Here is a 16065-nt window from a genome sequence, read left to right on the forward strand (position 1 = left end):
TACATATAGTAGATTAATTGAGTGAGCAGTGGAGAATTATGTAAAAAATATATATCTATACATATATATCTATATACATATATCTATACATATATCTATATATATATATGTATAGATATATATGTATATAGCTATACATACAGAGAGAGAAAATATAAAATAAAGTCCAAAGTAATAATCTTAAATAAAAGCAATGCAAACAAGGACTTGGATTTTGTTTTTGCTGCACACCAGAAATAACCATGATTGAGGTCTGGGTGTGTATTTCCACTTTAGTGCACGGTTTCACACGTCTTTCTATCACTTCTCGTCTTACATTCCTCTTGTCCTTTACATTTCCGGGCAGTGCTTTGAATTAATGAGCCCTGGGTTTGCTACGGCTCTCGAAGCAATTTTCATAGATATCCTCTGTTTGCTCATGCTGAAAAACAAACAAATAGAACAAAGAATCAGATATTTGCATACTGCAGCTCAGTCGGATGTCAGTGTGTCCACAAAGCCTTCTGAATCTACAGACTGTATAAAAAGATCACAAACATGTTTTATATTTACCATGTCTGCAGGGAGAGAGTGAACGCAAGTGCTGTGAAAGACAGAGACATGGTGTTAATACTTTTGTGGCATTAGCATTAGCATGGTATTAGCATTAAAGATGTATATGAGCATATAGTCACATGTTCAAAAGGACAGAGGCGACTTACTCTGAACCCTTTCTGCAGACTTTCAGCATAATGATCAACCCTATTATAAAGATCAGGCCACACACACAAGGCACAGTGGCAGCCAAAGCGATCGCAAGCTTATTCCAGTGTTTAACTTCCACAGGGTCTGTGGAGAAAAGAAGTGTTTAATAATCACTTTAAGTCTAACATGGATAAATTGTTCTTTAACTCATGTTTGACTTTTGTGTATAAAATCTAAGCAGCATTAAATGCAAAAAAAATTTGAAGTAAAGCTCAAAGTTATGCATTAATGAGGGCATTGCAACTTTGAGTGCTGGGTGGGCGCGGGCTAACTCGTCAACATTAGCTAATTTGCTTTAGTTTTATTAACGACCGGCTTATTTTATTTTGAAATGTTGAGAATCAGTGTCTGTGCTCACTGTACCCAGCTTGTTTGCTTGTCAACTTAAAGAGCCCATATTCTGCCCTTTTTGGGGTTCGTATATTTAATCTATGTTCCTACTTTTGTACGTTCACAATAGATAAAGTTCTAAAAAAGTGTCTGTTTTCATGTACTGCTCCTCCTTGCTCCCTCTACGCTCTGAGTCCGTCAGCTACACTCTGTTGAGCCCACACTGTTAGACCCCACGTGGGCCAAGTCTGCTCTGAATGGTCTGCCGATCCGCTCTGTCGTTATTGGTCAGTTGCTCAGCACGTGGGCGATAAACATATCGTGGGCGTGCTACAGAAGTTAACGGGCGTGCAACATGAGCTGCAGGGCTTGCCACAACGAGCCAATGGGCTTAGCTCAGTGATCTCACACTGACAAGACGTCACACTGACAAATTTTTATCGAGGGGGGCTAGAACCGAGCGTTACATGCAGCTAATGCTACAGCTAACAGGAGGACGTAAGAGAAGCCGCATTTCCGCGGACTTTGAATTTTTGCACATAGATGTGCCTAAACATGCACAGGACACTTGGAAAACACATTAAAGGGCATATAAAACCAGAAAAAGAAGAATATGGGACCTTTAAAATGGCATAGCGTCCAATTTTTAAAATTTTTTTATGAATTATACTTTCCACTGTTTGTGATTATTATTTATTTTCTGTCTGGTTTTTTTATGTTACATGTTCAGAATAAACAAATCAAATCAAACTTGCCAACTAATTCCAAATCTGCTCCCTTCTAGCTCCAAAGAAGAAAAAAATAACATTAGCGCAGTACTTCCCAAAGTGTGGGCCGCGGGCCCCCTGGTGGGCCGTGTGGGTACTGCAGGTGGGCCGCGAAAAGCCCTCCACCAAGTATAAAAATAACAGAAATTTCACAATAATGATGATTTACCATGAGTCAACCCTTTAAGTGATTAGTAAGGCGTGTCATGACTATTCATGGTTTATTGTTTAGTAAACGTTTTGTGTCTATCTTGTCATAATATCATGTTGTCATGTCCAATAATTTACTCTAACTGAAAGTGATAGTTGTAGTCAAAACTTTTATTTTATAACGAGCCCCGGAGTTATTTTGTATTTCAAAGTGGGCAATTTTAAGTTTGGGAAAGGCTGCACTAGAGATACCACTTAACCGTGGCTTTAATGTCAAATTACAGACTTTAAAACCGATGGTAGGAACGTCATCATGCAGGCTGTAATGCACTATTTTTATAAAATAGTGAGATCACTGTTTCATAAGGAAAGTCGTGTGGTCTCTTAAAGTTTGTCAGGCTTTAACACTTCGAGCCACTATAGAATAATAGAAGAGAATAATAAATCTGACAAAGTACCTCCATTGAGTATTGTTCATTTACTGAGGAGAATGAAGGAGTCAGAGCCCACACCTCCATGGCTGTTAAGCTCTTTTGTGTGCGTGTCTTTGAGGATTGATGAATGTGTGTGTTGTAGTCACACCTGTGTTTATTCTGCACTGTTCGTTAAGGTAGGCCTACTTATTAGCAAATGCCAGCTCTGTGATCTGTTCAGATCCAACTGTCGCTCTGTCTCCCTGCTCCTACTGTCCTGTTGAAACAGGTTTTCCCCTAATGTGTCTAATCTTATAATAAAAAAAAAGGATTGAATAGCACACCTGTAATGATCAGTTCCCACTTCTGTTCCCAAATTCCCATCGTTGTGGTGGTCTTGCAGGTGTAGTTTCCTGTGTGAGACTTCTGGGCTCTCTCTACGATCAGTCCGTACAGCTGGCTCTCTGAATCTGACATGTTCATGTTCATGATCTGAGCTTCAGGAGTCATGTGGAACGATTGCTTTGGGATGAAACTGAACAGGAGCTGAGTCTCGTTCATGTTCCATGTTAGCTGTGTGAGATGGCCGATTGACTTGTTGTTACACGGCAGGTTCACTGACCGGCCAGCCTCAGCAAAAACGGTCTTTCCTTCTGTAAAGGAAACAGGAATTTCAGTAGATTCTCTTTTAACTTTAAAGTCTTTATATGTGATTTTTCACACTTAAATGTAGAAATCAAGTATCTCCTCTGAAAATAACTCTGTGAGTCATGACTGTCTACAATGGGTGTAACACCCGAGTCCCACTGTCTGTGATGTTTTCAGAGTTTTCAGAGTCCTATCTTCACTTTGTTTACATCGCCGGGACGGCCGGCTGACTCCTCCCCTCACGTATAAAAGTTGTTTAATTGAGGGACTAGAGAAAAGAAGAATAACATACTGTACTCACTGCTTAACTGTGTTTCTAGATCACGCTCATTTCAGGTAAATTTACATGCAGTGTGAAGATACGAGCATAATAAAGATCGCTAGCATTAGCATGCTAACACAACAATGCAGCGCAAGTTGTTTTGGTTTCATGCTGGTGCTCAAGGGCGACATCTGCTGGATCAAAAAATAACATATTAAGCCTTTAAACACATTTCATCATTAAACTATACTCCAGTTAAAACAATACTTTAGAAATATTTCCTTGCAGAGAATGCAATGTGAGGATCAATGAGACTCTATCAGATTTGAAGCTTAAGCCAGCAAGCCGTTTAGCTTAGCTTAGCAATGGAAACAGTGGGAAACTGTTAGTCGTGGCTTTTCCGTGGGTTCAAAGAAATCCCCCTTACGATCTCTTTCTGAGCTCACTTCCTAACACCTTACATATTCCTTTTTTTAGTTCCATATAATAAAAAAGTATAAAACCATCATTTAACATTTTATGTTTGCATGAGAGTGTTGTATAGACTCTCTCGTTCATCTCTCCCCAAGAAGGATTATTTTTTCACAATGACCAGTACACACAGTCGTTGTCAAAGTAAAAGTGTTTTTTACCTGCTTGTGAGGAAATCCAGAACATGTAAAATATCAGGGAAAAGGTCTCCCTGATGCCTGTGTGTTTGTAGAAATTCTCCATCGCACCTTAAAAACACAAATGATATTGTAAAGCTTGTGTCTGTCTGGAAAACTGTGTATATGATTTGCTCAAATGAGAAATCGTTACCATGATTTTTGTTATGAAATCACAATATTGTACTGGAATGTGCGCATTTATAATTCATATTTAAACTTCAAAGAGAGCCTCACGGGGAAGTAATGCGTTGACTAACTATTCATCTGTCATGTTATTTAGAACTTCAGTTCAAATGAGAACACAAAAAATTCAGAACATCAAAATATTACTGATGTCGAGGATTTATATTTTTCAAACTGCTGTAAAATCAAACGAATGCTCACAATATTTATAAAGAAGATCGCAGCCTCTCCTAACCCAGATATATGATGCTCAAAATCACTACCTGTACTCGCCTGTAGAGAGAATCTGCATCTGCTGATTTGACCTGATCTTTAGCCCTAAAATACAGATTTGTTTGAATGTTTTTATAGGCAACAAATGTATAAGGTAAAGATAAATGAAAAGTGAAATACCTGTTATTGGATGAGTAGCTGACATGCATTTGAAGTCTGAAGAGGAAACCTGCCCGGACTGCCCACACAGTGTTTCCTCACAGGAAGTAGATGCTCTGATGGGTTTTGGTTAGCTGTAGCGTGCTCTGTATGTGTGTCTGTTCTCAGCCTTTACTCAGAACAATGTGTTGATGAGTTGTAGCTAAAACTCTTTTGCGGTGGGCTACTTTTCTGCACAAAATGCCCGGGCCCGTATATTTACAAACATCCTGAGAATCCTCTCAGAGAGTCTTAGCCTATAGGAGTGATTTAGGAACATTCACAGAGCGACTCTGGGCGAGGAGGGGACAGAAACTTTTATCTTAGTGAGGAGGCGTGGCGGACCCCCGTTGCTAGGTATGACACATTCGTTTTCAGAAGCTGTGATTGGTTAATCCCAAAAACTCGTTAAAGAGAGTCAAACATAGAAATTCAGACATTGTGTAATTATGAACACTTTGACATTAGTGTCTGTGTGATCATTTGTAAGACGTACTTTATAAGTATATAGCCTTTCTTTTTTTAACTTTTATTCACCAAAACGTGCATACACACACACTCACACAAAAGAGATACAAACAAGCGGGGAACTGTGGTACGAGACAGTTTTGCAAGCAGATTTAGACAAAAAACAAACAAACAAACAAAACAAAACAAAAGGAAAAGGGTCAGTAAATAAAATGAATGAATTAGAAAATAAAAAAGTAAATGAGCAAACAGGACAAAGAAAAACATGGGGACAGTATCGTAACACAATGATGTAAAATAAAACAGGTGGGATAGGTTGTACACATGGTGTTGTTTGTTTTTGTTTTGTTTTTCACTTTGTATGGGTGCTAACATGATGATTGCCAAATACTGACCGTTTGTAAATTATATTAAAATTGTTGCGCTAATGTCCTCTCTCTCTCCTCGTTTACCTGCATACAAGATGTTTTAAAATCAGACGCTCACTTGTGCAGCAGCTTCTTCACACGCTGATCGTTACATCAGCAGGTAAAGAGTCTTAATCAGTGATTGGATGCACCTGTGGAGGTGAACACATGTAGAAAAACTCAACATGCATGTCTCACTTTGTAATGAAAACAGTCATAGACGGATTGAAATGTCTGCACAAATCATTTTTGTCTGTTCGGCCCGACTCTGAGTCAAACATATTCTTCATGTCGTGTTTGGAGACGTTTCTCTGTTTCCTCCTCAGCTTGAGAAATGCTTCATCCTGTTAAAAGTCCTCCTCACTACTCCTCACAGTTTGACACCTCAGGATCTCTCTTAAGGGCTAAGACGCTTTGTGAATAACTTGCATCTTTACAAAGATCTAGTCTGAACTTTCAGGGGAAATTCTTAGAAAATGTCTTGATTCTAAGAATTTTGTCACTAGGAGAAACTTTTAGGACTTTAGGAGGCTTTGTGAATTCGGCCCCTGATGTGTAGGAGGCCTCGGATTACATAAATTGTTAAAGTCCTTCAGTGGGCTATCAAGTATGAAAGTGAAAGTGAATGAAAAATGAACCTTGCTTCTTTATTTTGGCAGACTCTGAAACCCCAAAAACGAAAATGCAAACTGAGCTCATATCAAATGAAGGAAGTTTGTATTATCACTTTAACAATGGCAGCTTTGTCTAGTGAGGTAAATGCATCAGCAGTGTAGAGCCTGAAGCTGAAATAACCTATTGCATTGCAACTTCAGGAATTCAAGCTGCTCTGACTTCGCCCACTTGTATGTGTGGCAAACCAGAGAGTCAGACACAGCTGCACTGTTCTCACCACACATGCAGACACACCGCATTCCACAAGATGCTTGGGTGTGGTTTTTAAATATCCAGTTGTAAACCCTCTGTTTACTTACAGACACTCAAAGACTGCAGCCTCCTCTACAAAACTCCTAAAGCCACTTGGAATTTAGCCTTTCATCTTAAAGACTGCTCAGTCATCTGTGTAACCTTAGGCTTTCCTATTTCCCCAGCCGGCATTGAAAGCATTATGAGCTAAAAAAAAAAAGGGAGGGAGGGACTTTACGGGTCTTTACAGTATGGGTAAGAGGGGCTGCATGCTACAACATGAGACCATCATGGCGTCTCGAGGTCCTCTCAGTCAGAGTACTAAGCTAGAGACACATTAGAGATCGTGTTGTTGTTGAGCTTCTAAGATGAGAAGTCTTAACATTATGAGAGTTAAGTCGTAATATTACAACATTAGAGTTGTAGTATTACAACATTAGAGTTGTAGTATTACAAGATTAAAGTTGTGCATTTATGAGATTAAAAGCAGTAAATTGACTTGATTAAAGTTGTAATTTTACAAGAATAAAGTTGTGATGAATGAGCTTTGAGTTTCATGGGCAATTTACAAAATCCTTTAATATATGGGGTTTATTCTGAATGTCAATTTTTACATGTTAAACAAGGTATTGTAATTCCGACAGATTACTTAAACTATCAATTTATTAAACTATTTTCAGAGGCTGTGATTGGTTAATCCAAAAAAAATGATAGAGAGTCAAACATAGAATCTATTTAGACATTGTGTGATTATGAACACTTTGACATTAGCGTCTGTGTGATCATTTGTAAGACGTACTTTATAAGTATATAGCCTACAAGATGTTTTAAAATCAGACGCTCACTTGTGCAGCAGCTTCTTCACACGCTGATCGTTACATCAGCAGGTAAAGAGTCTTAATCAGTGATTGGATGCACCTGTGGAGGTGAACGCATGTAGAAAAACTCAACATGCATGTCTCACTTTGTAATGAAAACAGTCATAGACGGATTGAAATGTCTGCACAAATCATTTTTGTCTGTTCGGCCCGAATCTGAGTCAAACATATTCTTCATGTCGTGTTTGGAGACGTTTCTCTGTTTCCTCCTCAGCTTGAGAAACTCTTTTTCCTGTTAAAAGTCCTCCTCACTACTCCTCACAGTTTGACACCTCAGGATCTCTCTTAAGGGCTAAGACGCTTTGTGAATAACTTTCATCTTTACAAGGATCTAGTCTGAACTTTGAGGGGAAATTCTTAGAAAATGTCTTGATTCTAAGAACTCAAAGCTCCTTGAAATGCTTTTTGAAAGTGGAAAGAATCCACCTGATTTAAAGTCCCCATGACATCTCGAGCATCATGTACTCAGTAACGTGTAAAACATTAGTGTCTTTGGAACCATTATGATTCTGGTCACACATGTTCATCCTGTGTGCACTTATTTGCACCAAAGCTCTAAATATTAAGCTGCCTTTGTGGTCATGGCAATGCATCAGTCTTCTTGCATAATCTTTTCCTGATACTTGTGAAAATGTGTTGCTGATGAGCCGAGAGATTAAGAACCTTGTGAAACCCATCTTTAGGTAGGCTATAACTTCACAAGATCTATGCTCTACTTTAAGCGCAGGAAGCGGACGTGGCATATGTCCCTTCAAAAATACAACTTTAATCTTGCACATTTTCAACACGAGGCTATGATCTCATTTAAAAGGAAACTTCAACATGGCTCTAATACTTGGTTGAACAAACATCTGACAATTTCCAGGAAATGTATTAGCTAATTATAAAAATGATGAAAGATGCACTCGCAAACATGAATGTGTTAGGCTGCGTTATCACTTGATGAATGATCTCGTGGTTATGTTGACCTTCCCTTTGATTACCAAGTGGGAGAAACCCGTCATGCATCATTATCATCAAATGTTTGCTCTTTATCTGTCCATCATTTTTTCTGTGTTAGTGCATGTGGCTTAATATTTTTTCTACTTTATTTTGCATAAATCTCTTAAACAACTCCAGCCCTGCTCAAAACTACCAAACATTCAATCATTTTTAGGAATTTAACCCTTTAAATGACAGTTTGATAACATGATTCTGGCATTTAAAGGGTTAAATTCCTGATAATTACTCAATATTTTACATTTTGGAGCAGGGCTGAAGTTGTTTAAGAAATTTATGCAAAAAAAGTAGAACAAAATATCAATCTGTTCTATTTTTATATCAGTTTTTGTAAATTGGACATTTTCGCCCTCCAGTGTCCAAACAGGGAACTACATTTTAAATCTGATGCTACACAAAAACTAACAATGCATCAAAGTCAATATTTTGGATAATCTTTGACATATCCAAGACTGATTTAAAAAAAATCACCCAGCCACCAAATATTTGTTATGTGGAAAATAAATTAAATTTTGTGTTTTTTTTTTCTTTTCATAAATAACAACAGTGACATCAAGTAATCAAACTGGCATTTAAAGGGTTAAATTCCTAAATATGATTGAATGTTTGTTAGTTTTGAGCAGGGCTGAAGTTGTTTAGGAGATTTATGCAGAAAAAGGTAGAAAACAATATCAATCTGTTCTATTTTTATAACAGTTTTTTTTTTGGAAGTGGACATTTTCGTCCTTAGTGACTTAAGAGGGTAGTGAATTAAACTGATGCCTGAGGGTCAAACTGTTTCTAGTTTAGTAGAGGCTACGTTATTTGTTTCTACATTTTAGTGTCAGAGTTTATTACTTGAGAGCAGCACTAGCAAAGATTAACACAAGGCTGATTCCAGCCAGTGTGCCCTCTAAAAAGAGATTCCAGCCAAAGAAATGCTAAGTGCTTATTTAGTGGAGGACATTGTGTCGCTATTATGGAGCTCAATGAGGACGTGAAGGAGAGCAGTGTAGAAGGACTGTCTGAAGGAGCTGCATGGTCAGGAGTCTGTGAGTTTACACCATAGGGTAGGAAAGTAAGTTTATTATGTGCTGTGTGCAAAGTCAAGCAGCCAGGGTCAACCCTATGTTTTTTGCTGCGCTTCATTCAACTGATCTGACCGGAAGCGAGTCAACGCGAGGCCTCTGTGCTACTTAGTTTAGTTTGTTTATTTGAAAGGACAATGTGCACTTACATTTGGTTTACTTAAGTATGACTTTGATTCTTTCATAATGAATCAAATGCTGTAGGCTACATTAATGAATTTGAATACTTTGGACAGAGCTGCTTCTCCTGTTAGCTGCAGGTTGATTAGATGTTTGGATGTCCACCACAAAGACTATGGGGGTCTACTTACGTTATACTGATAGTATAAGGGGAAGGCCCATCATGGAAAATAAATCGATTTTACAATACTGCCCTCTAGTGGTCTCGTAACTATACTACTCAACATCACCATCACACCCTCTGAATCTTTCATTAAAAACCCATTTAATCAAAATGTTTCATTAGTTTTAAACCAGTGAACTGCATGTTAGTCCCAGTGGAACATATCCACTGCAATAGTTCAACATTGTTTGCATTTCATCCCTGCGCTTTTTTTCTCACACAGTCCAAAGATGGTTTAATGTATAAAAAAGATTACTCTTGGATATGACTTTAATTGCTGGACATACACGTAATCACTGATTAAATTCCTATAATATAAAATCATACATTTCTTTGAGACGTGCCATCCTGCAGAATGAGTGTATTTTTTATTTATTAAGTATATCAGGATGTAAATTAGGCCTGCACAATATGAGAAATATAAATGAAATACATTATTCAAAATGTAGTAGTGCAAATAACTCACAGTTTTTATCTCTAACTGCCGTTCTTCAATAATAAGTATTAACACAATACTTGTGTTTGCAACATGTTTCTCCTGAGTCCAAATTATATCAAAGATCCAAACTGGCCCAAATGAATCTAAGGGAAGCTACTGTTTAACATCTGACTGCTTTAAATTAGTGTGAATGCATGGCCATTATACCCAGGCCCCCCATCCTGCGGACCCCAGGAAGAGTAGCTTCTCGCTGTGCTGAAGCTAACGGGGCTCCAAATAAACAAACAAACAAACATGAATGCATGCTGAGTGAAAAATTCAAGTTTTGCCTTTTTCTAAAAATACAAAAAAAAAATTTAAAAAAATGAATTTAAACTTTTATTATGTTTATTACAAATACTGAAAATCCTTAATGATGAATTGAGAATAATTGTGCAGCGCTAATGTTAATACTTTTGTTTATTTTTTCCTAACCACAGTTGATCTCCCCTTTGATTCTAAAAAATAAAAAAACTCAAAGCCAATTATTTCTGCCTGAAAGAGATTATAGCCAGAGGAGGAACAGCAGTGGAAAGTTTGGACTTTTGCAGACCCTTAGAGTTTTGGCCCATCCAGATAAATGTTAGGTTTCTGAATACACTTTGTGTCTTTTTGCATTTAAAATACAGATAGACTGCAATCACCAATACAACCGAGTTGGTAGGTTTTGGTAAGGGTTCCAGACCAACTTTTACAAGTTTAATGTGTTTGTAAAAAAAGAAAAAACATGTCTGTCTATTATTTATCAAAACATAAAATGTTGTGAACCTTGATTTTATTTAGTTTATCAGGTAATATTATTTTCATATTTTCATGTCCCTCAACACGTGTGTGTGTGTGTGTGTGTGTGTGCGTGTGTGTGTGTGCGTGCGTGTGTGTGTGTGTGCGTGTGTGTGTGTGTGTGTGTGTGTGTGTGTGTGTGTGCGTGTGTGTGTGTGCGTGTGTGTGTGTGTGTGCGTGTGTGTGTGGACTCTGCAATGAAACACCTACACAACACTTCTTGACCACGTGTGACTTTTTATTGCGTTGGTTCACATTTCAAAAAGAAGATACTGCCAAACATCTATCAGCAAAGAAGACTACAAGTTAGTAAAAAGAATCTTTTTTTTTTCTTTCAAAAAAATTAAGTAAGTCTTCTTACAAACAAACGGGCAATTTAACAGTCTTAAAAAACAAAAAAAAATCATACGTTATCCATTTACACAAGGACCAGCATTACGTTTGAATTGTGTCAAAACTGCTAAATGCAAAAAAAAAAAAAAAAACTGTGTTCAACAATTTAGATATTTGTTGAAGGCTCTCTTTGTCGGATTCCACAGCATTGGATTATGGGGGCCCGAGGGATGGCTGGGGGTCACAAAGGGGTCAAAGCTGCCTTCTCTCTCAGAGTTTCTCCAGAGCCGTTTGATCATACCCCCAAAACCAACACTGCAAGGTGTGTGTGTGTGTGTGTGTGTGTGTGTGTGTGTGTGTGTGTATGTTTGTGCACACAAAGGCACATATGAGCATAAACCTGCACAATGTGACTTCATGTCTGCAAACATGCAATATATTATTTTTTCAAACATTAATATATAACCATACTTCAAATTCTTTCTTGAGCTACATAACCAAAACATGTTGTGTTTGTGTTTGCTGGTGGGGGTGGGGGTGGCCAAAATGAGAAAGTCTTATTATTATTTTTTTTAAAGAGTTAATAAAACATCAAGTTCATGCAGGTCCCAGAGAAATATAAGCATTTGCTACAATCGTAAACATTTGAGAATTTACATTTTACAGATAAGGCACAGAAAATCACACAGAGGGTTTTCAATAAACAAAGCCAGAGAATGTGAGTAGAAGAAGATTTGTGATGAACCTAATTGCATACCTTCAGGCGTTATGCGCTTTATGTGAAAAAAAAAAAAAAAAATTGCAAAAGATTTGTAAGGAAAATGAATTTTATCCTCGGATAGATTCATCGTTTTGAATTTTCCTCTGTTGGGATTTTTTGGGGTTAAATCACAATTTGTATTTTATGTGATTTCCTATAGACAATGAAAAAAAAACTGCACATTATGTACATTATCAGACACGAGATTAGGGCGTTATGTACAGCGGGGGGGTCGCCCCTGGTTGTTTGTTACCCTCTGAATTCAAAAGGCTGTCATGAGTATTGTGTGTTTTTTTCTTGCCGGGTAAGTGACCCACTACGGTTACACAAATTCAAGTCGAAAGATTTTTTTTCACAGCTAGGTTCAAGGATGCTTGTTGTCATTGATGAGCGTTGGTTTTCTTTTATTGTCTCGCCTCAAACAATACTTTGTGCTGATGGTGCATGATCTTTATCGTCCCGGACGCCTGTTTGTACAGCGCGAAAAGAGAGGATTTGGCCTGAGGTCGGTCGGTCGGTCGCTGCTGTAGCTCATTCTCCATTCGGGACCAAAATGAGCCCTGCTCTCTCTCTTTTGCATGGACAACTAATATCACAGTACATAGTTCTACTTAAAGCGAATCTACGTCGAAGAAAACACATTGAAAAAGACATTCAACATGTGGTCTTTTTTTTTTTTTTTTTGTCTGTTTTTTCCTCACTATCTCAGCTCTGGCTCTGCTACATGGTATATAAACATGAAAAAGGAGAGAAATGCTCTGATAGTGATGCACATCTCTTGTTAACTTGAAAGAATCCTTTTTGCTAAATGGATGCACAGATGAGTGTGTGTCATGGGGGGTTTAAGGCCTTGCACATTCGGAGTCATTACCTCTTGAATGTGCGAAATAAAATGAAAGATAAGCTCTTCTCCTGAAACTGGACTTCTCCATTTTCAAAGAGCTCCTTACCTTTAAATGTAACGGCACTTAATCATGCAGTGAGTGTAAAGCGAGAGCCCTCCCTGCTCCGCTTTGTGCAGCTTTTTTTTTTTTTTACTGCACATGCAACCTGTCGCTGTCTGAATGGAAATGAAAGTCGGTGCCTAACTACAGTGAAATATCAGGTTTGTAGACACACAAGTATAATCTAACTCTCTCTTTCCCCTATCTACTCAAACCCCCATGTAAAAATGTCTAACCCCTCCATTGTGTATGATTAAAACTCTTTCAATAGAAAAAGGTGTTTTTAAAATTAAACATTGATTTTCATCAAGTAAAAACATTCCCCCCCCCGCCCCCCCGCCCTGCATGTGTCCCTTACACATTTTTAAATATAAGAACACGCTTAATAAAAAAACCTACTCCTCCTGTCTCTACTTTTTGGTATTTTGGTTCGTCACAAACACAAAGATTTTTTTTTTTTTCATCGATTCGAGTTGTCGCCTGTGTTTTTAAAGCTCTTAATCTCAGCCTGTTTTTACTTTGGTTTTTTTTTTTGACCTGCCTGTTCAACAATGTTGCATTGTCTTGAGCTAGGTGTGTGTGTGTGTGTGTGTGCGCGTGTGTGTGTGTGTGTGTGTGTGTGTGTGTGTGTGTGTGTGCTCTCTCTCTTATGTTGAACGATAGCTGAACGCAGGTGTTTGTGTTTCTCCCTCTCACAGGTTCATACGGTGAGATCGTCTGACCTGGCCCTGCTGCTGGCTTTGCTCAGTCGGCTCAGCGGTCTGGTGTCTTCTATTGTATCGGCGGCCTCCGTCCCCGCCTCCACCACGGTCACCCCATCGTCGATCGCCGCCTCCTCTACCTCCACATCCTCGTCCGCGACCTCCTCCACCCGCTCCGCTTCCTTCTCCGCAGGCTGCTGCACCTCCTCCTCGTGTAATATCACCCCCCCTGTCTCGGTGGTCTGAGCGTAGGAGGGCAGCGCCTCGTCGTACACCTTAGAGAAGTCCTCCATGGGCGACACCTTCTCCGACTTCTCCTCCAGCCCCCCCTGGAAGGGCGGGGTCCCCCTGCCCGCCTCCATGCCGACTTCAGCCAGCGGGTAGAGGTGAGTCATTTGGGGCACTTTCTCCTCCTCCAGCAGCCTGTAACCTTTGACCCGCTGCAGGGAGGGCACGGCCAGCGGGGGCAGGCTCTTCCCCTGCAGCGGCAGAGGAGGCGCCGAGCCCTCGCCCTGGGCCGGGGCCGGCGCCGGCTTGCGGAAGACAAAGCGGATCTTCTTCAGGCCCAGGTGGCTGATCTCCACAAAGTTGAGGAAGAGCGAGACGCAGGCCACGGCCAACATGAAGATGATGAAGACGGTTTTCTCGGTGGGTCGAGACACAAAACAGTCCACGGTGTTGGGGCAGGGCCAGCGGCTGCACTTGTACAGCGGCAGGATGCGGAAGCCGTACAGGAAGTACTGGCCCACCACGAAGCCCACCTCGAAAAGAGTCTTGAAGATGATGTGGCAGATGTAGGTCCTCAGCAGCGTCCCCTCCAGACGGAACTTCTTGCTCCCCTTTGTGCTCGTCTCCTTCGTGGTGCGGACGCTGCCCTGGTCGGGCGCCAGCGGGAGACGCTCCTCGCTCAGCTCCTGCTGCCGGCTCAGCTCCGCCTCCTCGCGCTCCTTGCGCTTCTCCTCCATGTGGACGTGGTGCACGGCGTGGCCCACGTACACCAGAGACGGCGTGGACACGAAGATGATCTGCAGCACCCACAGGCGGATGTGGGAGATGGGGAAGGCCTCGTCGTAGCACACGTTCTCGCAGCCGGGCTGCTGTGTGTTGCACACATAGTCGGACTGCTCGTCGCCCCACACGAACTCCGCCGCCGTGCCCAGGATGAGGATGCGGAAGATGAAGAGCACCGTGAGCCACACCCGGCCGATCACCGTAGAGTGCTCGTTGACTTCCTCTAAAATATTACCCAGAAAGCTCCAGTCACCCATGATCGGTCCGTAGCACTGAAAAAATGAAGGGTGGGGTGGAAGAGGGGACACAGAGGGTGCAGAGAGAGAGAGAGAGAGAGAGAGAGAGAGAGAGAGAGAGAGAGAGAGAGAGAGGGCGGGGTCGTAGGGATGGACAGGGAGGGGTGGGGAGGGGGAGGGGGAGGGGAGGGGAGAAAAGTAAGAAATATAGAAGAGGAAAACTTAAACATGTCAAAAATGAAGCCTAAGCCTTAATTTCATGCTAGCACATTTTATTTTAGTCGAAAATTGTAAGAAGGCCGATTTGAAACGTCAAACGAGGGGCGTTTAAATCAACTTTTCATTAAATAGAAAAAAAATATATATATATATCACATTAAAACTCTTAACTTTAGTTTTACCTTTTGACAGGCTGCTCGCTCTCATCCCTTTATCATGATTAACATTTACCTGTGTAGCAAACCAAATAAAAAGTGCCTCTAGCTCCACAGAATACCCCCCCCCCCCCCCCCCCTTCATAAAGATTCATAAACAAATCAATCATTAACAAATAGTTCCGTCTTCTTTTAGGGTTTCGATATCTGTTAAATGTTATCAAATGGGCAACTTGCCACAGCTGCGGCTCCGGCAGAAGTTGAGTCCTGTCCCGTTCTCTTGGCACCCGGCGGAGAAAAGTGAACTTTTTTCTGCCCTCTTTCCCGAACTAAAGCCCCGTCCTTGTCGCCCCACTGAGCAGATGTGAATGAATCGGCTCTGATGGTTGGTTTTTAGTTTGCTGCAATATTTAAGCTTGGAGCCAGACAGCCTTTATTTGCCGGGCGACGTGTGGTGACGCGGGAGACAATAGGATCAACAGGGCCAGAGCGGGGATGTATGGGAGCAGGCCTCGGGGCTCCCACACCAACATGGACAACTGTACTGCCGGGGCACCGAGTCCACAGCAGAGCAGCTACAGCTATGTGCATCCCAACTTCCCACTTCCCACACATATATATATATATATATATATACTGTATGTAGAAGCACTGATACAGTATGTGAAAAAAAAACCACAAACAGCAGCTGATTTATTTCCATCCTGCAGCCATGCCCCAGTGTTAGAGCAGAGAGGCAGGTCAGGGACGACCTATCGGCTCGAGAGCAGATAAAGGGGAAAATTGTCTCCTGATGCGTTAACACTGCACATCATTGTTTAT

General features: G+C 40.6%; 1 protein-coding gene and 1 long non-coding RNA gene across 2 annotated transcripts; both read right to left on the reverse strand.

Moving 5' to 3' along the window:
* Positions 1-151: 151 nt before the first annotated feature.
* LOC132986833 (gap junction alpha-8 protein-like) lies at positions 152-15611 on the reverse strand. The gene is given in 9 exon segments (XM_061053486.1): positions 152-421; positions 553-583; positions 702-828; positions 2749-3057; positions 3947-4071; positions 5956-5997; positions 10790-10792; positions 13644-14905; positions 15481-15611. Coding segments are annotated over 8 exon segments (1950 nt in total). The 5' UTR covers positions 14891-14905; positions 15481-15611; the 3' UTR covers positions 152-355.
* LOC132986834 (uncharacterized) lies at positions 944-1794 on the reverse strand. The gene is made up of 2 exons (XR_009675552.1): positions 1695-1794; positions 944-1127 (listed from the first exon to the last, which is right to left on the reverse strand). It is a non-coding gene; the product is annotated as an uncharacterized LOC132986834 (long non-coding RNA).
* Positions 15612-16065: the final 454 nt, after the last annotated feature.

Source organism: Labrus mixtus, chromosome 13, assembly GCF_963584025.1.
Source record: "Labrus mixtus chromosome 13, fLabMix1.1, whole genome shotgun sequence".
Classification (NCBI taxonomy): Eukaryota; Metazoa; Chordata; class Actinopteri; order Labriformes; family Labridae; genus Labrus; species Labrus mixtus.